The sequence below is a fragment of the Episyrphus balteatus genome, chromosome 1, assembly GCF_945859705.1.
Source record: "Episyrphus balteatus chromosome 1, idEpiBalt1.1, whole genome shotgun sequence".
In the NCBI taxonomy this organism is placed as follows: domain Eukaryota; kingdom Metazoa; phylum Arthropoda; class Insecta; order Diptera; family Syrphidae; genus Episyrphus; species Episyrphus balteatus.
Window position 1 is genome coordinate 61,271,153 of NC_079134.1, and position 23,921 is coordinate 61,295,073.

The 23,921-nt window shown below is 34.0% G+C and overlaps 2 protein-coding genes across 2 annotated transcripts; one reads left to right on the plus strand and one right to left on the minus strand.

Annotated features, from left to right (window-relative positions):
- The first annotated feature begins 3,569 nt into the window (after positions 1–3,569).
- Positions 3,570–12,099, plus strand: LOC129905124 (homeobox-like protein HDP1). The gene is made up of 3 exons (XM_055980518.1): positions 3,570–3,692; positions 7,579–7,696; positions 11,897–12,099. The coding sequence occupies exons 1-3, from the start codon at positions 3,570–3,572 to the stop codon at positions 12,097–12,099; spliced, it is 444 nt and encodes a 147-aa protein (XP_055836493.1).
- Positions 12,100–20,155: 8,056 nt separating this feature from the next.
- LOC129905134 (uncharacterized) lies at positions 20,156–21,022 on the minus strand. Its single transcript, XM_055980531.1, has one exon. The coding sequence runs from the start codon at positions 21,020–21,022 to the stop codon at positions 20,156–20,158; it is 867 nt and encodes a 288-aa protein (XP_055836506.1).
- Between the last annotated feature and the right edge of the window lie 2,899 nt (positions 21,023–23,921).

A 23,921-nucleotide genomic window follows, 5' to 3' on the forward strand; every position in this document is an offset into this window, starting at 1 on the left:
GGTTTACAAGGGTTTTGTAACCGAAACAAAAATATACTTTTCTGAAGGTTTTCGGTGTGCTGAACTTCGAATCCGAAGTCAGAAACAACTAATCAGCTCCCGTTTTTGAGATATTACCGTTGGAAAATGCAAAAAAAAGGAAAATTGTTTGAGCATATTTAGTAACGGTTTCTATAAAAACTATTTTCCATCTTTCGATACCTGTTTAAATCTTTTCAATATCTTTTGTATTGCCCGAGATATCTTAAAATGAAATAAATGGGTTTGGCTTCATATATCATAAAAGAGATAATGACGTTATAAAATTTATAAAAATACCAAACAACTGAGGACATCTCGGGCATTAAAAAAGATATCGGAAAGATTTAAACATATTTAAAAAGGTGGAAAATAGTTCTTATAAAAACAATTTTCCTTATATAAACGAATAAGGTCCGAAGTACTGCATTTTCTAACGGTAATATTTAAAAAACGGGAGCTGATTCATTTTTTTTTTATTTCGGATTCGAGTTCAGCACACCGAAAACCTTTAGAAAAGTATATTTTTGTTTCGGCAACAAAAAAAAAGTAAAATTTTGTTAACCCGTGCAATTTAAAATACTCAGTAATTCCGGTGTACTTGACCTGTAAGTGACTTTGATTGTTTAATTGATTTCTTCAATAACAATAATCTGGAGAATATTATGAAATGATCATTGGAGACTTAAACGCACGTTGGAAGATATCAGAATCCTTCAACCTATAACTTACTGTCGCAAAACGCACTTAATGTAGCGAGAAATTCCAAAGATGAGCAGTTTAACAGAAGTGGAAGACTCCTTACCGAATTCTTTGAAAACTTTGGACTCTTTGTGCTTAATGGTGCAACTACAGGCGACGAATCTGGAGAGTTAACATTTATCAGCGGGCAAGGACAGTCAGTGATCGACTTTATCAGCAGAGTGGCTCAACTTTTTTGTTAATAACTGAATAGCCCAATATTATTTTGTGAACAGGAATCAGTTCCACAAAAAATGAAAAATAACAAAGCACCCTTTATTGATGGAATTCCAGTTGAATTTTATAAAAATAGTACTGATCAATTCAAAAACTATCTTCTACTGTACTTCAACAGATTTTATGATGAATCCCATGTGCCAACCAATCTAAATAAAGCAATTATCTTTGCGATTTAAAAAAGTGGAGATGCAAATCAGCCAGCGAATTATAGAGGTATATGTATTCTTAGCTCGTTGAGGAAGATCTTCACCTCAATTCTTTACGAAATTCTGATCAAATGGATCGAGGACAAAAACCTTCTCAGTATTTTTCAAGCCGGTTTTCGTTCGGGATACTCAACGCTCGACCATATTTTTGCATTAACAAATTTTGCCAAGAAATCGATTGATAAAAAGAAAAAATTGTTCGCTTGTTTCGTCGACTTCAAAGCCGCATTTGATAAGGTAAATAGACAGGCATTATTGTACAAACTTTCAATGCTTGGAATCTCTCAGAAGTTCTTGCAGCTGTACTTTAACTTTCTTATTTCATCGAGTGCTTTTGTATGGGATGGATCGGATCTGTCAGATTAGTTTGAAACGACAACAGGTGTTCCACAAGGCTGTATTTTAAGCCCAATCCTCTTCGCCTTATTCATTGATGATATTTCTGATGTTCTTCCTGGAGGAGTATCTTTTGCCGATATTGATGTGAAAGTCTCACTCTACGCTGACGACTTAGTATTGCTAGCTGACAACCCTTTCACTCTTCAGCTGCAAATTAACAGATTGAATACATTCTGCGAGAAATGGGCGTTAGTTGTCAATACCAGCAAAACGCAAGTGATGGTTTTTGAACCTCGTCAAACAAGAAGGCTTCGGGAAGAGAACTGGTTTCTGAATAATGTCGCTACTGAAGTTGTGCAGGAATTTAAGTATTTGGGAGTCTTGATCACGCACAACCTTAACTTCTGTAAGCATGTGAAACATAAAAGTAATGGGGCTAAATTGGCTCTGAGCTTAATGTGGCCCAAGTTCTTTGCGAATAAAGAAATCGATCTGGTGTCGAAGTATCGTGTATTTCACGCGACAGTGAATACATGCATGTGCTATGGTATCCAGGTCTTTGGATATGCTTATATGGAGGCGTTTGAAGCATTACAAAGATATTTTTTCAAGCGCTTATTTAGATTACCAAATTCAACGCCAAACTATGCCATTCATGTAGAATCTGGTTTATCCCTACTTTACATCCTGAATCTAAAATCAAACTCCGATTACACTGGTCAACAAAATTTAACTTTTTTTTTGCCACAAGAACCCAAATATACTTTTCTAGTAGTTTTTGGGGTGCTGAATCCGAATCTGAAGTCAGAAAAATTTGATTGGCCTTCGTTTTTGAAATATTACCGTTAAAAATGTCAAAAAACGTAATTTTGGCTGTTTTCGAGGTTCTGTTTTTATGTGGGGTAGTTCATTATAAACAAATTTGTAAAGGTTATTATAAGAACAGATATTCTTCTTTCAAAAACTGTTTAAATTTTCCCGATATCTCTTTTATTGCTCGAGATATCTTTAGTTTCATTTAATAAGTCAAAGAGAAACTAAATTTAATCTAAAGTTTAAGTCACTGGCCACAGAATTTTTGCCACAAGAACCAAAATATACTTTTCTGAAGGCTTTTGAGTTGCTGAACTCAAATCCGCAATCGGAAAAATTCTATTAGCCTCCGTTCTTGAAATATAACCGTTATAAAAAAAACCCTTTTTTTGCACTTTATAACGGTAATATTTCAAGAACGAAGGCTAATAGAATTTTTCTGATTGTGGATTCGAGTTCAGCAACCCAAAAACCTTTAGAAAAGTATATTTTGATTCTTGTGGCAAAAAAAGTTTAATTTGGTTGGCCAGTGTTGTTTCTGAATCAAAGACCGCTAATTAAATTTTAAATATCTCGGGCAATAAAAGAGATATCGGAAAGATTTAAACATTTTTTGAATGAATAAAACTAGCTCTTATTGGCACCGTTACAAATTTATTCACAATTAATTACTCCACATAAAAACATAATACATAACCTCGAAAACAGCCAAAATTACGTTTTTTGACATTTTCTAACGGTAATATTTCAAAAACGAAGGCCAATCAAATTTTTCTGACTTCAGATTCGGATTCAGCACCCCGAAAACTACTAGAAAAGTATATTTTGGTTCTTGTGGCAAAAACCTTGTTGACCAGTGTTATTTGACAAGAGTGATGAAAAGAAGCGGAAGAAGTCTTCACAAATCAATGATGGTAAGATTGTTACAAACGAGGGCCTCTCCATTTAAGGAGTGGAATGAATTAGCCATAGCCCATTAATGAAACAAATGTCGATGAATGGCCGGGGATTTTTGCTAATGTCATTGCAAAAATTGATGAAAAAACTAACACTCAACATCTAGCTAGAGCAACAGAAATAACTTCTAGAAACACATATAAGAACCTTGATCACCAGTTGCCCTCAGAAGTAAACTATTTTTCTAACGAATTTTCGGTTGAAGCTATAAGCTACGTATTCAGAGCACGAGTCGAACTGTTAAACTTAAACTGTATGCCCCATCGAGATGACTTGGCACAACTTTGCAATCTCTGCAATAGAAGAGAGAATGAAGACACAATCCATTTTATTGCAACCTGTCCAATGTTGCAGGAAATTCGACGATTGTATTTCGACGTAAGTTATGTCGATGTAAATCGACTCTATGATATTCTTAACGGAGCTCTAGGATGGTCTTCCCTCTATAAGTACTGCAAACACGCCCTAACCTATCGAAATAGTTTTGATTTGTAAATCTCCGGTTACTAAAGTTCATTGCAGCCAAAAAAATAAAATGCACGACTGGGGTCGCACGAACTTGCTCTTAGAGTTAAAGTTGCTTAAATTTTTAATACTTTTTATATAGAAATTTGGAAAAAACAATAAAATTCGTTTTTTAAAAAAAATTAAATAAAATCTGAAATTAAATTGCCCTCCAAAACAAGTATGCAGTTTTGATTGATATATTAACATGCATTTTTAGAAAAAAAATTTTCAAAATCGTTAGAGCCGTTTTTTAAAAAACTAATTTTTTATAAATAATTTTTTGGAAAAAAAGTTTAAAAATAAAATTGGTATGCCATTTTGTAGAAATCACTAGTCAACATCTAAAAACAAAATTTCAAAATAATTAAATGTCCCGTTTTCGAAAATTTGATTTTTCAAAAAAAAATTTTCAAAAATTATTTTTTTCAAAATTTTATTTTTGGCTTATATTTAAATTATATAAATGCTTCTTCACAAAAAGTTTCGTTGAAATCGAATAAGCAGTTTTGGAGATAATCGGATTTGAAAAAAAACGGTTCTATGGCAATAATGATTTTAAAAAAAAAAATTTTTATTAGAAGATAGACATTAACTTAAAACTAACACTTGAATTTTTTAAACAAAATCGTTGGAGCCATTTTCGAGATATTTCAATTTGACTAAAATCGGTATATGACAAGTACCGTTATTTTTGGTCCAAAAAAATTAATTCCAAAAATCCCTCTGGAGAGTCGCCAAATAACGCTGCATACCAGGTTTGACATCAATCGGTTCATCCGTTTAGGCTGTAGCGCCTTATACAGACAGACAGACAGACTGACAGACTGACAGACTGACAGTATGACAAACTGACAGACTGACAGACTGATAGACTGACAGACTGACAGACTGACAGACTGACAGACTGACAGACTGACAGACTGACAGACTGACAGACTGACAGACTGACAGACTGACAGACTGACAGACTGACAGACTGACAGACTGACAGACTGACAGACTGACAGACTGACAGACTGACAGACTGACAGACTGACAGACTGACAGACTGACAGACTGACAGACTGACAGACTGACAGACTGACAGACTGACAGACTGACAGACTGACAGACTGACAGACTGACAGACTGACAGACTGACAGACTGACAGACTGACAGACTGACAGACTGACAGACTGACAGACTGACAGACTGACAGACTGACAGACTGACAGACTGACAGACTGACAGACTGACAGACTGACAGACTGACAGACTGACAGACTGACAGACTGACAGACTGACAGACTGACAGACTGACAGACTGACAGACTGACAGACTGACAGACTGACAGACTGACAGACTGACAGACTGACAGACTGACAGACTGACAGACTGACAGACTGACAGACTGACAGACTGACAGACTGACAGACTGACAGACTGACAGACTGACAGACTGACAGACAGACGGACTTCCGGGACCCACTTTTTTGGCATTGTCTACCATCGTAATGTCATGGAAAAATGTTATCTCAACTTTTTTTTTTTGTACGAATGCATAACTTGATATATAGTACCTATATCGCAAGTAAAAATTGATATCCTTTGTGTTTCATATCACGTTAAAATTGAAAAATATATTCAAATATTTGTCTTTCAAATCATCTCAAAATTGGTATCTTTTTGTGTTTCAAATCATTTTAAAATTGTTAAAACAATATTATTTTATGTTATTCAAGATTAATTAATATAATGAACTTTATCGTTAAAATTATATTGTTGAATTTTGGGTTTGAAATCACGTTAAAATTGATAATGTATTAAATTATTTGTGTTTCAAATCATCTCAAAATTTTTATTTTTTTTGTGTTTCAAATCATATTAAAATTGTTAAAACGATATTATTTTATGTAATTCAAGATAAATAAATATAATAAACTTTGTCGTTAAATTTGGATAATTGAATTTTGTAAACCTATAAACAATTCTTAACTTATTTAGTATCCACATTGGTTTAGTATCTTACCTTCTCGCATACTTTTAGCTTGTCAGTAATTTTGGCAGTTAAATCGAGAAATTATCTCGATAAATCTCTTACAACACAGTTTTATTCACATTTTTCCAGTTTTTCAAGAATTCTTATTCAGAAATGTTTCAAGTCGAGACAATTTTGTTTATAGAAACAAGCGAATGTGAGAAAACGATTTTTGTGTCGATTCACATCACAAATTTCTCGATGCGAGAGTAACAGAACGTAGGCACAGAGCTGATGAAAACCAACATCCAGAGAAAAAAAAAACCATGTGTGCTGACTTCGATTAAAAAGGGAACTCAGTCTTAAAATGCAATCAATGTAAATAATATTTTTGTTATCTTTTGATTTCGTTCACCTCATTAAAATGTATTTTTGCGTACTATATATTACTTTAACAGTATATAGTATGTAAGACCCAAAAATAGTACAATACTATATATTATAGTACGGTTGGAAACCCTAGCCATAACACATGATGGAACGCATTATTGCTTCAAACACTATATTGGGCCGATATGTTGGGATTTCCGTACGGCAAACGATGCTTTTCCAAGAGACGTTTATCATTGTTTTCGCTGCGAGGAGTTTTTTTTGATGGTGTGACATATTCATATTCGATTGAAGAAGTACTCCAAGGTACAAGGTAAACCTACACTATTTCAAAAAAAAAAATCTCAATCGGATAAAATCTCCAGAAAATTTTTGACCCCTTGGACAAAATCCCCATGGGGAAAGGCATCCAATGGACAAAATCTCTAATAAATAATTTTTTCTCCCATTTTCTCCGTATCCCAAAAAAATCTCCAACTAGTAGAAACAAAAACGATATAGAATGATACAAAAACACCTTAAGTCAAGCAAAATCAAAACCAAACACGACAATTTTGAAATCATAAAGGTTCCTCTTTTAAAACGGAACAGAAAAAATAATTTATGTAAGCAACTGTGACTTGAATCTTCGTTGTTTGACCTATGATTCTAATATACTGGAAGGATACAGCAAGTTGAACTAAGCATAATCTTTTGAGGCAAGTTATTACAGCTTACAATTAAATATGTGTAAAAATAGGTCTTTCCGAAATGAAGATGCGCAAGTTGTCTATCAAATCGCGGGCGCGATTTGATTGCTTGATAGACAACTTGCGCATCTGAAATTTTGGGATTTTCGCTCGGAGATTTTTTTTTGAGACTTTTTCCTGGAAATTTTGTCTATACCCAGGTCTGTCTTGGGGATTTTCGCTTTGGGGTTATGGTTAAATTCCATGTTTTGCAGAAGTCTGACAGTCTGTTTATCATCAGCTGTAGGCTTGTTGGTGATTCTGCTAATAGTAATACATATGTATATCGTCTGCATAGAGAAGAACCAGGTCTCTAATCCTTACTCCCGCAGGAAGATGAGTCGTAATGTCATCAATGAAGAGAGAAAATTATACCGCGCTGAGCAAACATCCTTGTTTAACTCCACACTCAGTCAGAACCAATCTGAAGTATTCTCTCCATCCCATATCACTTGTGTGTTTTTTTTTACATATTTTTCAAGACTTTGAGGAGCTTTGTTGACATTCCTTTTTGAGAAATTTTGTAAAATAAGGCGTAAGGATCTATGGAGTCGAACGCAGTATAGTTTTTTGTTTTGCCTTAGGAAATACTGCGATATTGAAGTAATTATAAAGATGTTATCTAAAGCAGAATATCCCTTCCGGAAACCGGATTGATATTCGCTAAGTATATCGTTAAGCCAACGGGAAAAATCGGAAATTTGCGAGCACTTATTGGACAATCCAGACGAACACCACTGGATACACTTCGACCAAGCGAAGGTGTTAACTCAAGAGTCGCACTACATCCCACGGCAGGTACGCGAGGCGATTGAGATAAAACGCCACAAAAACTTCAATCGTGACGATAGTTTTAAGCTTTCGCGGTCATGGGATACCGTTATTAACACCTCACGGTCATCCCAAGTTAAAGTAAAAACACCCTGTGATGTAGTGAGCATTGTTTGCTCCCAACCTCAAGAAGAACCCCTAAAACAACAACCAGAGTTAGAACAGCCTACGCACAAATACAACTTGCGGAGCCGTTCTAACCAAATATAACATTTTACGGCAGTTTCCCGATGACCACGCTCAATGAAACTTGATGCGAAACGTTCGGGGTGAGTACAAAAGTACTTTCTTTGTTAAAAAACGCGGCTAATCCGAGAATATTTAAATTATGTCTGTAAGAAACCGTGAAAGCCTAAAAAGTTATATAAGGTTTAATTTATAAAAGAAAGTTGGAAATATTACTGTGATTAATTACCAAATGTGAAAATTCTTTTTGAAATAATATAATACAGTAGAAAAATCGCTTTTCGTTTTTTTTTTCTTCCTCTTGACTTAACGCTTAGGATCAATTTTTGTATTTAAAAATTAAAAATGAATGCAAAAACAAAGGAGTTAAGTCAACTTACTCCCTTAGTACCATACAATTAATACCCTTTGTACTGAATCATTTGTAACGGAAGGAGATACGCTAGAGCTATGGCGATAGGACCAAACGAAAGAGAAAAAAAAACTGACTTAAGTCTAATAAAAATCCGAAAATCAATTTTTTTGACTTAACCCCTTTGTACCCGGCATCAAAGAATAATATGCCTCTATAGTTACTTAGTTCGTTTGGGTCACCTTTTTTAAATATGGGATACCTTATGGAATCGCTAATACTAGATCGGATACATTAATTTTATTCCAGGATACATTAATTTTCCGTTCTACTTTAAGGTTCTCGTGTAAAACATCTGTAAATGCCCAACTATAATAGGCAAGAGCTCGCATAGGCTTATTTCAAAATCGAACCAGCTGCTTCGTCCTGTTTCTGAAAACATGAGGAGTAGCCATAATGAACACATGTTCACAATTTACATTTTTGTTTTCCATAATTTGTGAAAAAACACGTTAAATTATACAAAAATATTTTTAAAACAGTTTTTATTTTATCTACACTTCGTTTATCACATTTTTATTAAGTGAAAATTAACTTAATTCTTCTATCCCCCTTGCATCCATTCTATTCTGAGAAATTTACTCGTGCCGTGCGTCTCAGTTCTCAGAGCACACGGCCAGTGTTGCCAAACCGGCTCCTTCAAGTTTTCTCCGACTCCTTCAAATTCGGATTTCCGATTTATCAAAATTTGGCTCCTTAAGGGGTTATATGGAGGTCTAAGAGCTGAAGTAAACCAAGTCACAAAAAGTGAATTCAGAGATATAAGGAGTTAAAGTAAATACGTTTCCATTTCTTGCACATACGTGCACATTTTGTGTGGGAAGACAAATTGTCTGAAATTTTAGTATGTTGTTCTCTTGAAGCCCTTGATCAAAAGTCGATATGGGCAGAAAGTCGAAAAATGGACATTTTTTAAAATATCGGGTTTTTTCGTATGACTATCTCAAACTTTTTAAAAGGGATAGTAACTCTCTATATTGTGTTTTGCGCTATTTTTTCGTGGAATCCATAGGTTTTTAGGGTCGCTGAAACCCGCCCATTTTCGACTTCTTGTAGTAGATCTCCTAGACGACCTCCAAAAAAAAAGGTGTCTGGCGGTGAGCAAGATATCTCTGATCCAAATCACCTAAAATTATAAAAACCAAAAGATTCATTTCCAGGATAGACGAATCCAGGTAAAGAAAGAAGGAATAAACAAAATTTTGATTTTTGACAAAATGACGGCTTCCCAAAGAAAAAAATTGTTTTTTTCACGAAAATTTACAGTTTAAAGTGGCTTATAAAAATGAATTATTGTCAAAAACCTTATTCCTTCGTTCATTACCTGACGAAAGTATCTAAGAAAATTATGTAAACATTTGAAGCCGATCACCGTTTCTGAGAAATTTTGCTCACCGACTTAGGGCTCAGTTATAGCTATCAGTAAAATCCATCAGTAAAAATTTTGTTTTGCTATTTTGAATACTTTAATCTTATATTTTGTGGAAAATTTTGATGAAATAAATTGAAAACATATTTCCACTAATTTTTTCAAAAAGAATCAATGCATTTTGTGTTAAATTTTATAAACAAATTCATTTAATAAATTTTACTGATGAAATTTCATTTTACTGAACAGCTGACTGCCAAATGCCAAAAAAAATTCCATTTCGTTTTACTGATGACGTTCCATTTTTTTACTGTTCCGGTGCCTTCATTAAAAAAATTACTGATGAAATCAACAGTAAAAAAATTGCTTGAGGCGCGAATGTCAAATAAACATTTAATTTAATGACGTAAATTTACTGATTGCTATAAACGCTCATCAGTAAAAGATTTCAGATTCCTGATGTTTCAATTTTTACTGATGAATTTTACTGATAGCTATAACTGAGGCCTTCACAAATACGTATTTTCTCGGAAACTAACTGCTGTATCAATGTGAAATTTGCGGACAACATTCTTATATTTATGTATGTACATTCAAAATATGCAAAAAATTATTTGATTTGTTTTCAAAATTACAACTAGGTATAAAAATAAAAATAAAATAATAGAAAGACATTTTGGAGATATAGAGCTATCTGTGAAACATTTCTTTCAAAAGTTCCTTTAGTTTCTGAGAAAAAGCTTCTCAAAGTTCAGAATAATGCACAAATTTAAAATGGACTTGACCCATTATTATTCTGACCGCCTCATATTTTGTTTCCATTTTTCCACCATGTATATTTGTTTTGTTATTTATTACTAATATAAAAATTAAATCTTACTTGAAGTCTGATAAATTTAATACAGAGTATTATTTCTTTTTTATTTTTTTTTTTTTATGTTATCATACGGGGTGTCCCAAAATTCAACGTCGAAACGAAAACGGTAGGTAGGGTAGGTGGTGACAGTTATCAGAAAAATCCCTTCATAGGTAATTTTTTTATATTATTTAAGTATTTGTATTCTGAAAGAGTACAAAACTTAAATAATATGGAAAAATTACCTTATAAAAAAGTCGGATTTCTTAAGAAAATAAAATTTATCTCGGTTATTTATGGAATATTCTCAACAATGTTATAGTATTTTGAAAAGAAAATTCAACACACCAACTTTTAAGGTAACTTGCCGAAACATCGTAATGCATTTTTTTGAACTACGGTTCATTGAATTAGAGTAATGTAAAATTCTTTAGTGCTTAGTTGGGCAAAAAAGTAATATTTGCTTAAAAACTGATGCAGCTGAGTTAAAATTTTTGAATGCATTTGATAGCAGGCTTATGGGTTATTCAAGGTTCCCCCTTCAAGCAAGAAAACCGCGAGTTATGATCCTTAGGGTTCCGTTGGAAATCAATCAATAAAAAACAGCTTTACATAAATTAGAAACAATTTATTTGATGTTAATCGTATTCTTATTTCGAAGAATGAACAGCAACTGAAACTAAAACTAAACTTAATAGTACTCCTATACTATCTTAATATGGAGCTCTTAATACTAGCTTAATATAGTACTCTCAATCTTAAAATATAACTCTTATGTGAATACTGGTTTGTGTAAGTATTTTGTCACAATTGAAAATACTGGGTTTGTTTTGTAAGCATTGCGAGAAATATGTGATCGTCATCGATCAGCTTGATGGAAACAGTGTGTAAATAACTCCTCCGCCCCCAGATTCAAGTGATATCAGGGGTGTTGAACAGCTGATCTCCGTTTTATCTCGTTCACTTAGTTAATGAGACAGGTCATTGAACTCATGTCTCTGAATCTGACGAACAGCTGATACGTTGGATCTCGGTCGGTTTGTTTTAAGATAGGTCATTGACCCCATGTTTCTGATTTTTGTGAATGATAGCTCGTGACAAGATTATCAAAATAATGTAATAGCCATAGCCATTATGTATATATTTGATTAGTTATTTACTGTATTATATATTTAGAATATACTTTATCAAACTTAAATAGAAATAGTTTTTGAAAATAATGTTTATAAAATATTAAAAAATATATTTATTCTGATATAGAATTTCAAACAATATTGTTGTGTTTAATAAAATCAACATGATAAAATAATTGTTTGGATAAATATCCTGACATTATAATCTCAGAAGTGGGATACGAATTTAAAAGACAAAAACAATGCCCTATATTCAAAGAAGTCAACGAAGTCAAAGAAGTCAACGAAGTCAACGAAGTCAAAGAAGTCAAAGAAGTCAAAGAAGTCAAAGAAATCAAAGAAGTCAAAGAAGTCAAAGAAGTCAAAGAAGTCGAAGAAATCAGAGAAGTAGAAGAACTCAGAGAAGCTGAATAAGTCGAAGAATTCGGATAAATCGAAGAAGTCGAAGAATTCGGAGAATTCGAAGAAATCAAAGAAGTCAAAGAAGCTGAATAAGTCGAAGAAATCGATAAAATCGAAAAAAAAAAATTAGTTAAAGAACTCGAAGAAGTTGAAAAAATGGTTTGGTTCTTTAATTATCGTATTTTTTTTTGTTATTATATTATTTTATTTTTTATTTAAGTACAATCGAGGTCAATTGTAAAATCAGGATGGCCGAACTGTAATAGCCATAGCCATTATGTATATATTTGATTAGTTATTTACTGTATTATATATTTAGAATATACTTTATCAAACTTAAATAGAAATAGTTTTTGAAAATAATGTTTATAAAATATTAAAAAATATATTTATTCTGATATAGAATTTCAAACAATATTGTTGTGTTTAATAAAATCAACATGATAAAATAATTGTTTGGATAAATATCCTGACATTATAATAATGATTTTTTTTTGTTAAGCTTATATTACAATTACATGGTTTACTTTTTTCATAGAAATTACTCAATAAAAAATTTAAACATTTTTTAATGTAGTTATTAATTCGTATATACATAGATTTGTTTTGAACTTTTTATAAATTTTTGTTTTTATAGTTATTTTACAATTATTTATTTTGAATATTTATATATATATAGATAATATCTATAATTTAAACAATTATTTGGATACAAACAAATTTTTAATACTCTTATATCATATTAATTTAGTTTTTCGTTTTAACATAAATAATTTTATATTTTACAAATTCTTTTTTGAATAAAAGTTTTTTTTTCATATAATTTATTTTGTACTTGCTTAAAAAGATTAGTTTGAAAGTGTTGTAGTTTATTTAAGTAGTCGTGCTTGGATTCATATCTAATGGTCTTAATAAATGTAGGTGCCCTGCCTGTAAAAAGTTCTATAGGTGTTAAGTTTGTGACGGAATGAATGAATAGGTTGCGAGAACTTCATTTAGTATGTCTTTAGAAATTCGTTTTTTGTCTCTATCGTAAATAATTCGATAAATTTCCCTTAAAGTGGAATGGAATCGTTCAACTGTAAAGTTTCTTGTAGAGTTTTGGGGTGTTGTGATGTGTAAATCGATGTCGTATCGATCACAAAATTCCTTAAAAAGATTTGAGTTAAACTCTGAACCAGGATCGCAAACAATTCGCTTTGGATAACCATGGTGACTGAAAAATTCTTTCAAAGATCGAATTATATTCATCGAAATATATTCTAGCCGACAAGATAAAGGCAGATTCAAATTTGGAAAATCTATCAATGATAGTCAAAATCTGTTGATTATGAATCGCGTAGACATCAATGTGTAATGTATCTAAGGGTGAGCTCGTACTTTACTTTTGGAGGATGTCTCTCGTATTTCAAAACTTGACATTTTTCGCAATTATTTATTATTTTTGTTATTTTCGTGTTCATATTTGGAAAGTAATAAGTTCGACGAAGATGTTGAAGTGTCTCATTAATACCCCTGTGGTTGGAATTCAAATGATATTCGTTAATAGTTTTGTCCTGGTCATCATTTTTAGCTATGTTCAGTGGCGTACCTTGAGTCGCCGGGGCCCCGGGGTAAGACTAAATTTTGGGGCCCCTTTGATATTTGGGGGCCCCTTAGTTACAAAAAAAAATTACGTATGCGCCATACGTTTTTTTTGTATGGCTTATTTGTTTTTAGGTTTATTTTAATGTTTTAATATGTTCGTAATGCACTTTGCTATACTTGCTTAAAATGTCTCTCATAAAAGTAGTAAACACTTGTACTAGGGGGCCCCCAAAATTAAATACTTAGAGACCCCTAAAATAAAAAATTTTTTAGCTAAAAATTGATAGTTCTTGGGGCCTCTCTTCTGAAGCAATAAATACATATTTTATTTTCCATCATCAGACATAATTTTTTTTTATTTTGGGGCCTCTGAAAAATTATTTTTAGAGCCTCAAAATTAAGTGCTTAGAGGCCCCTAAAATATAATATAATTATTTTGGAGCCAAGAATTAATAGGTATTGGGGCCTCTGTTCTGAAGTAATATTCGGAATGCCACCAATAACATATTATTTTGGGCCCTGATGTATTTATGATGAATTTATATTTAATTTTCCATTTGATTGTTTTGAACCACTTTTGAGGATCCTCAAATAATATTTTTGTATTATTTGTGGTGGCAAAGATTTTTAAAGTAATATTTTTTGGGGCCCTAAGATAAAATTATAATTTTTCTTTTAAAAAAGCAGTTTATTTTTTTGGGGCCCCTGGGGTAACCTTTTTTAAAATCAATATACATTTATATTGTGTGGCTACCAATGCATTATACATTACACTGAATGACATAATTTGTCTCCCTGGTTACTTCGTAGCTCAATTTATGCTAACAGTTTCCTTCTCTGCATTGTCTCCTGTGGTCGGTCGGGGGCCCCGGGGCACCGCCCCGCTTGCCCCAAGGGAGTGTACGCCCCTGGCTATGTTGTTTAAAATTTCCTTACAACGAACAAGTTTAAATATCTTGCAATTAGAGAAAAGTTTTGAGTAAACATTTTGTACCATTCTAAAAGTCTCTTCGTCCGTGTATAGCGCAATAAGTTTTTCTCGGAACTATATTGTCTTTAAGAATAGATGTTATTTTTTCTTCACTGTATAAATTTGACTGTTTAAAGACTTTTCGACGTTTAGTCGAAGTGTAAGACATTTCGGGAATAATTGGGTTATCTTGTTTTAGAAGGACAAGCTGATCAGTGAACTCGTTTAAAGGGCGTTCTGCAATTGGTATCCCATCGTCTAAATCTTCGGAAGCAGAATGAATAGTTGATAAATTGGAACTTGTTTCTAAATCTGCTACATTGTTTTGCAAAGATTCATTTATGTTGATTTCAATGCGGCTTAAAGCATCCACATTGGTGTTTAACTTGCCTTTCTTGTAATGAATCTTGTATTCAAACTCCTCAAGCTTAGGTCTCCATCTAATTAATTTCGAGTTGGGGTCTTTTAAGGAAAACAGCCAAGTAAGTGGTTTGTGGTCGGTAACTATATGAAATGTACGTCCATATAAATATGGGCGGAAATGTTTAGTAGCCCAAACGATAGCGAGTAACTCTTTTTCCACTGTGCTGAGATTGATTTCCGAGTCATTAAGTGTGCGTGAAGCATATGATATTGGATTGTCTGAACCTATTGAGCCTTGACTCAAGACTGCACCGAGGGCGAAATTGCTAGCATCGGTGGAGAGGATAAAAGGTTTCGAAAAGTCGGGGTACTGCAAAAGTGGGTCATTGCTGAGTATGTTCTTGCAATGTTCAAAACAATTAAGATAACGATCGTTTAACACAAATTTTCTTCCTTTTTTTAAACACTCCGTCAATGGTTTTGTTAGTTTGGCAAAATCTTGAATAAACTTCCTATAGTAACCTAAAAGACCAAGGAATGATTTAATTTGTTTTGGGGTGCGGAGAATCGGAAATCTCTTTATGGACTCTATTTTTTCAGGGTTGGGCCTAACACCATCAGGTGTTACAATATGTTTGGAAATAAAAGATATTTTATTTCTTATGAAATTATTCAATACGTCTTTATTGATTCGATTATAAACAAGAATTGATTATTGAAAAATATGAAAATTGAAAACTAATAATTTGATGAAACGATCGAAATATTAATTTAAAGTAAAACGTAAACAAAGTAGTAACAAGTAATAAAAAGTAAATGTAGTGGCTATCGCCACACTATTCCCCTACGGAATGAAAAAAAAAAATTGTTTTATCTATAGCAGTTCGGTGATCGTACATGCCTTCCGGATCAAGTTGTTTTGAATTTTGAGTGAGGTAAAGATGTTGGTGTTGATGTTTTAGTAAAATCTTCTTGTAAGACGAAGGCTGGTTTTACTCTATCGATTGAAACTTTTATAATTTGATTATTGATTTTTAAAGAAACATTCTTTTCATCTCTTGATGTAACTTCATATGGCCCTTTGTATGGTTGTTGAAGGGATCTTCGAATGGGGCCAATCCTTAGAAAAACATAACTACAGTTGTTCAACAGTTCTTTAAACACAAATGACCCAGGTTGAGAATGTCTTGAGGCTGGTATAGGTCTTAGGCGTGAAATGCATTTTCGAAGACGATCAAGAAAATGTGAAGGATCAATAACTTCATTTTGTGTCGGTTTTGAAAGAAATTCTCCTGGCAGTCGCAGTGGTTCACCATTAACCAATTCTGCTGACGTTGCCTTAATATCTTCTTTGAAAGCAGACCTTATTCCAAGCAAAACAAGTGGAAGTGCTTCAATCCAATTTTCATTAGAATGAGCCATGATTGCAGCTTTTAACTGCCGGTGAAAGCGTTCAATCATACCGTTCGCTTGAGGGTGCCAAGCCATGGTGTGGCGGAGTTCGATACCAAACTGTTTTGCGACATCTTTAAAGGTATGTGAGGTAAACTGAGATCCTCTATCTACAGTTAGTTTTTCGGGGCATCCAAAACGAGATATCCAACACGATAATAGTCCCATAGTGACAGACTCGGCTGTAATAGTTTGCAATGGACATACCTCTGACCACCGAGTGAATCGATCGGTGATTGTTAGGCAATATCGGTAGGAGTTAACTGGTGGTAACGGTCCAATTATGTCGGCATGCACATGTGAAAATCGAGTAGATGGTGTTGCGAAATTTCCTAAAGATGATTTAACATGGCGAGATACTTTGGAGCGTTGGCAAGAGATACAACATCGGGCCCAAACGCGGCAATCTTTGCGCATTGAAGGCCAAACAAAGCGGTCACCAATTAATTTTGTTGAAGTTTTGGCTCCTGGGTGGCTCATGTTGTGCAGAGTTTCAAAAACCTGACGACGATAAGACTTAGTTAAATATGGTCGTCAATGCCGTCTTTACCATAAGGGCACGCGGGGCCCGTGCCCAGGGCCCCCATTCTCAGGGGGGCCCCGAAGGAACGGAAATTTCTGTCACACATTTATTCTCAAAACATTTTTGTCGGACAGACCATCTACCAAAAAATTTTAGTTTTTTCTACACCTATACGGAAAATATGTGAAAATTATGTGGCGTTGTATGCGGACAAAATTTTAAATCCAAACGACCAAACCCAAATTCAATTTTCCAAAAAATAAGAATAATATTTTCAAAAAACAAGAAAAATATCTTTTTTTTTTTCACTGTAGGTAAGATTATTTATTAATAAAAACAACGAATTCTCTTCCATTATCTTTTTCCTTAAACTTTTTCCGTTGGAAAACATTTAAGAAAAAACTATTGCCGGCTAGTCGACGGTACATCAATGTTTTGGTTCAATGGAAAACGCCATGGTACAATGGTTGGCAAACATTTTTTAATTTGAATTGCAAATTGCTCTCGTATTTAAAGATTGACACATAAAATACAATAACTTAAAATAAATTGTTTTTTTAATTTTTCTTAATATTTATATATAAGCCTTTTTATGTCAAAATTTTCATTAAAATCAGTTGTGTCGTTTACATTGAGAAATCGGTTCTATGGAGAGTAGGTAGATACCGTTAATAACGATCCAAAAAAATATTTTTCTTATTTCAAAAGTGTGGCCTTTTTTGCAGCATTACATGATTTTTTTTTTTTTTTTTTCAAAGCAAAATCGTTATCGGTTTTTGAGAAAATTGAAATAACTCGAAAACTTTATATTGGAGATATCCGTTAAAAAGGAGACATTAAAATAAAATAAAAAAAACGGCTCTTGGAAATCACGTACAAATAGTCTGTACCGAGTTTTTAGAAAATCTTTCAATTCGTTTGAGCTCTTTTTTCCAATTCTTTAAACTGAAACTTATAACGGGTACAGGGTATAATTATTGGCAGTATAAAAAGTACAATTATTGGCAGTGGCAACGATTGATGTATCAATGCACGTATTATTGGCAGCCCCTGCCAATAATAAAGACACTAGGTACTTTATATGCAACGATATATTGGCACCCCTTTTTAACCAACCATAGCCTTTTAGCCAGCCATTGTACTTATTTTACTTTCCAAAAGGGCCCCAAATTCTTGTGTGCCCAAGGGCCCCAGGAAAGTTAAAGACGGCCCTGATGGTCGTGGCTTACCTGTCGATGTGTCACAATAAAGATGCATCGATGTTCTAGGCATCAAAACTTTCTTTAAAATGAGGGATGTGGTGTTGTTCGCGAGAAGATTTTGAAGTTCTTCATCTTCTTCTTGTGAAACTGCGAGGGCTTGATAATCGACAACGGAAGATATGGCTTCAATGCGGGAGAGAGCATCGGCAACAATATTATCTTCTCCTCCAATATGTTGAATGTCGGTAGAGTACTGAGCAATAAATGTAAGATGATTTTGTTGAACAGGTGAAAGTTTTTCTCGTTTTTGTTTAAAAGCGTGAACCAAAGGTTTGTGGTCAGTATAAATTGTAAATACTTGACCTTCCAACATATGACGAAAATGTTGGACTGCTTCATATATTGCTAGAAGTTCTCGATGGTAAGTTGGCCAAGCGTTCTCTCTCTCACATAATTTCTTTGAAAAGAATGATAAGGGTTGCCAACTGCCTTTTATCTTCTGCATTATACAGGCTCCAATTGAGTGGTTTGATGCATCAGTAAATAGACCAAGTTCTGCTGCGTAGCTTGGATGGACAAGAAGAGTTGCGGAAGATAAAGCGGCTTTACAGCTCTTGAAGACTTCTTCTAACTCTAGTGTCCATGGAACTGGTTGAGATCCTTTGAGTTGAGGATTGCTGATGGCATTGTGAAGTGGAGCTTGAATCTCAGATGCTTTTGGAATGAATCTTCGGTAGAAATCTAGCATTCCAAGAAAACGACGAAGGCCTTTTGCTGTTTTCGGTAGTGGGTAGTCTTCAATAATCTTAACACGTTCTTTGGGAGGTTTGATTCCTTCAGAATTGACCGTGTATCCAAGGAACTTTACTTCTGAAGCAACAAAAACGCACTTTGATGGATTTATGACCATACCATAATTAGATAGTCGTTCAAAAATTATGCGCAAGTGGTTCATATGTTCTTCTGTGGTCTTGGAATAAACTAGAATATCGTCTACATACGTGAAGCAAAAGTCAAGTCCAAACAGAATTTCATCCATCAAACGTTGGAAGGTGTTTCCAGCATTCCTCAGTCCAAAAGTCATAAACATAAACTCGTAGGAACCAAATGGAGTTGTAATGGCTGTTTTGCATACGTCATCAGGGTTAATCGGAATTTGTTGATATGCCTTCAACAAATCAATAGTTGAAAACACAGTGCTTCCATTGATGTTGTAAGTGAAATCATGGATATGACGAGAAGAGTACTTATCTGGGATCGTTCGGGCATTCAATGCACGATAATCTCCACAGGGACGCCAACCGTTATCGCCTTTAGGTGCCAGATGAAGTGGTGAACACCATGAGCTATCTGAAGGTCGGATAGTTCCAGCAAGTAACATATCAGCGAATTCTTTCTTGGCAATCTTGAGTTTTTCTGGAGCCAATCGACGAGGGCGACACTGTATTGGAGGGCCTGGTGTTGTGCGGATATGATGCACAGTTTTGTGCTTAATAACTCTAGGCAAACCAGCAGGACGAGTAATTTCTTGAAATTCAGTCAATAAAGCAGTGCATGGCGATGAAATTTGTATCGTTTTCACACTGTTGTGCTTAATTGTAGCGGTTTTTCCAGTTGATTGCAGTCCAGTATATATGTCGATTAAGCGCTTCGATTGACAGTCAGGTAGCAAATGATAGTGGGCAAGGAAGTCTGACCCTATTATAGGAATGCTTACGTCAGCTACAACGAATCTCCAAATGAAACTTCGTCGTAATCCCAAATTCAAATCGAGGTGCAGGAATCCATACGTTTTTATTACGGTATCATTTGCAGCGCTTAAGTCGTAATCAGTGGAAGGACGTCGTTTTGGTAAAAGCCGGGTTGGAAAGCAGGAAAGGTCAGATCCGGTATCGATGAGGAATTGATGTTTTGAATTCTGGTCGGTAACAAAGAGACGGCTTCCAGGAACATTGCAGTCATTCGCCGTCATTACAGACTGCTGTTTAAGTTTCCCTGAAAACTGCAAGGTTTATTACACTTACGTGCATTGTGCTGGTATCTGGAGTGATACCAACACCATCCTTCTCTCTTAGTAGACTTAGAACTGCTTCTTGAATTTTGTCTTCCTCGAGCCTTAGAGCGATTTCGAAAAGTTCTATTCGAAGATAGCTCGGCAACTTGTCTTGTGAGAGTGTCAATGGCTTCGAAAAGGGCTTGTGAATTTTGGTTCTGGTCATTATTTGATGTCGCATGAACAGCAAAAGGAATTGGTGGTGGAGAAACTTCAACGATTTTATCAGCAAGCTCAGAAAGCTGATCAGGAGAAAGATCTGATCTCGATGTAAGGATTGCTTGAACGTTCGATGGTAAACGTCGCAACCAAAGTTGTCGCAACAAATTGTCTTGCAGAACTGATGGACCAGCAAGAGAACGAAGGTGACGAAGAAATTGTGAAGGCTTTCGATTACCAAGTTCTTCATCACTGATGAGTTGTCGGACACGTTGCTCTTCTGATGCTGATAAGCGTTCAATGAGCTTCTTTTTTAGAACAGTGAAAGGGTTTTGTTCTGGGATCGAGGTTATGATATCTTCTACTTCGGAAGCCACACGAGTATCCAGCTGTGAAACAACATAATGAAATTTAGTGGTTTCATTTGTTATGTCCGAGATAATAAATTGGGACTCAGCTTGAGAAAACCATAAGCTGGGCCGTTCGGCCCAAAACGGTGGAAGTTTCACTGCAACACGGTTGATTGTTGGTTGTGTTAGAGGTCTTGCGTTTTGTTGTTGATTCTGCAGAAGTCGAGAATTTTCTTCTCGGAGAGCAGCAAGTTCAGCTTCCTGTTCTGCATTCATTTTATATTTGAATTCTTGTTAAAGATTGGTAGGTACTTATTCTAAGTCGGGGTCACCAATTTGGAAATAAAAGATATTTTATTTCTTATGAAATTATTCAATACGTCTTTATTGATTCGATTATAAACAAGAATTGATTATTGAAAAATATGAAAATTGAAAACTAATAATTTGATGAAACGATCGAAATATTAATTTAAAGTAAAACGTAAACAAAGTAGTAACAAGTAATAAAAAGTAAATGTAGTGGCTATCGCCACATATGCCCAAGGAATGCAACTTCCTTTCTCAAAAACTCTGATTTATTCAGCTGGACTTTAAAGTTAGCTTGTTGCAATTTGGTAAAAATCTTTTTAAGATTTTGCATATGCTCTTGAAGTGAGAATGAAAACACTATAATGTCATCCATATACATAAAAGAGACATATTCTTCCCTGTAAGTCCTTCAAAACATTATCCATAACTCTTTGGAAGGTACATGGAGCATTTTTAAGTCCGAATGGCAATCGGATAAACTCAAAGTGACGATTGTCCACTGTGAATGCTGTTTTATTAATGTTTCTTCGGTCTATCTCGATTTGATGAAAACCGGATGCCAAGTCGAGAGTAGTGAAGTAAGTACATCTTCCAAGTTTATCCAAAATGTCTTCTATGTTGGGAAGTGGATATCTGTCGCCAATTGTTTTTTCGTTGAGCTTCCGATAATCCACTACCAATCGCCATTTTTGTTTTTTTGAAGGGTCAAGTTTTTTTGGGTACAATCCAAGGAGAGTAGCTTGGTCTAATTATCCCTTGCCTAAGAAGTTCCTGTTTTTGGGTTTGAATCTCTGCTTTGTGGATTTCCGGATACCTATATGATTTTGTGTAGATAGGTAAATCATCGTTTGTCCTTATTCGGTGTTTGATAGCATTTGTGAACGAGAGTATGTTTCCTTCCTTGAAAAATATATCTTCATATTGCCTACTAATCCAGTCAAATAAGGGTTTAACCTCGGAATGAAAAATGTTAATAGAATTTTTTTTTGCTCAATATCTTCCTTTTGCCATTCTATAACATATCTCAAAAGTCTAGAAAAATCTCATGTCCGCTTGTCGCGATTTCAAGGTCAAATCGCGAAATGGAGATTTTCAAAATTAGCAACAATAGGCTATGGTATTATATACACATATGATACATGCAAGTATTTTTTAATGCTGATGCCAAAAAATCTAAAATCAAGACAATCTGACGTCTCTGAAAAAAGTTATGCCAGTTTTTCATCTGTCAACCCATATTATTCTAACAGTTGCAAACTTACTACCGAAAAACCCTTAAAAGTTATGGTAGAGAAACCAAATTTAGCATGAAGGTTTTCATATCCATTATTAATAGGAATCAAAAAAATGCAATGAAAAAAAACTTCAAACCTACCTATGAAAAATTGGTATTTTTTGAAAAAAAAAGGGGAAACTTTGGTACAATCTTGGAATTAGTGCTAATAGGCTAATTTTTTGTTTCTATCTTTTTTTGGATATTCTATAACTTATGTCAAAAATCTAAAAAGATCTCATGTCTGCAAGTCCTAATTTTGGAGGTTAAACTAAGTTAGGTGCAGACTTAAAAAAATTAGCAAGAAAAGTTTAAATTAGTATATGTATACAACATAAGCGACATGATTTAAGGGTACTTTTTAACACTTATTCCATAAAAACTCACAATAAGTCAACCTGACCATTCCTGAAAAGTAATATCTAATCAAACATCTAAAACAAATATATAAAGTGTTGTTTTTCAATTTTTTAAAATCTGCACCTCATCTTCAAACCAGGAAAATTAGGACTTGCGGACATGAGATTTCATATGTGTATATAATACCATAACCTATTTTTGCTAATTTTAAAAATCTCCATTTCGCGATTTGACCTTGAAATCGCGACAAGTGGACATGAGATTTTTCTAGACTTTTGAGGTATGTTATAGAATGGCAAAAGGAAGATATTGAGCAAAAAAATATCTATTAACATTAATTCCGAGATTTACCCCTTTTTTTTCCTTATTTGACTGTATTATACAGAGTTTAAGAAGTTGGTGTTTTTCCTCTTCATTCATATGGTCCGTTCTTAATAAATTCGTTATGTCATTTTTTGATACTTGTTTCGAATGAGTTATAATTTATGTTGACACTGTTTATTTCGTGATATTTACCAAAGAATTCTACTTTTAAGGGTTGTTCTAAATACAGTTTCTGTTCTTCGTTTGCCATATTTATAACTTCTACATGACTGTACCAGTTAGATGATTTAAAAATACCTTCGAGTATTTTTAAGAATTTGTTTAACATCGTGGGTTTAATGTAAATATCACCGTTTTCTATATTTACTGGTAGGTTAACTACAGTTTTAGAGTTTGGAAGAATAAGAAATTTTTCTGAGCTGTAGTTAGGCTTAAACTGAAGAGGAATCACAGCATTTTTAGTTTCCAAGACTTTATCTCTGAGGTTTACTTTAGCTTCTAAGCGTTTCATCATCTCTAATAGCCTTTTCACACCAAACTCAAAAACGCGGTTTATGGCAAAAAGTTTTCAAAAACCTGAAAAGCGTTCACACCACAAGTTTACACGTTTTTGTTTGACGTTTAAAATGTTTTGACATCCAAATGTCAAGTTTCAGTGGGATTTATTTATTTTTGTTGTTACAAGGTCTGTTTGGGTTCTTTTTGCACAAAAATATGAAACCTGTCAAATTTTAAGGAGTGGGGATGAAATTCTCTCAGAGAAAGAAAAATTGTGTAAAAGTACCCAAACGCTTTTGGCACAAATTTTCTGCTACTTTTTCTACAACAACAAAAATGTAAACAACAACACCAATTGAAAAAAAAATAAAGAAAGGAAAAATATCAAAACATTTTGTTTTGTTTTAC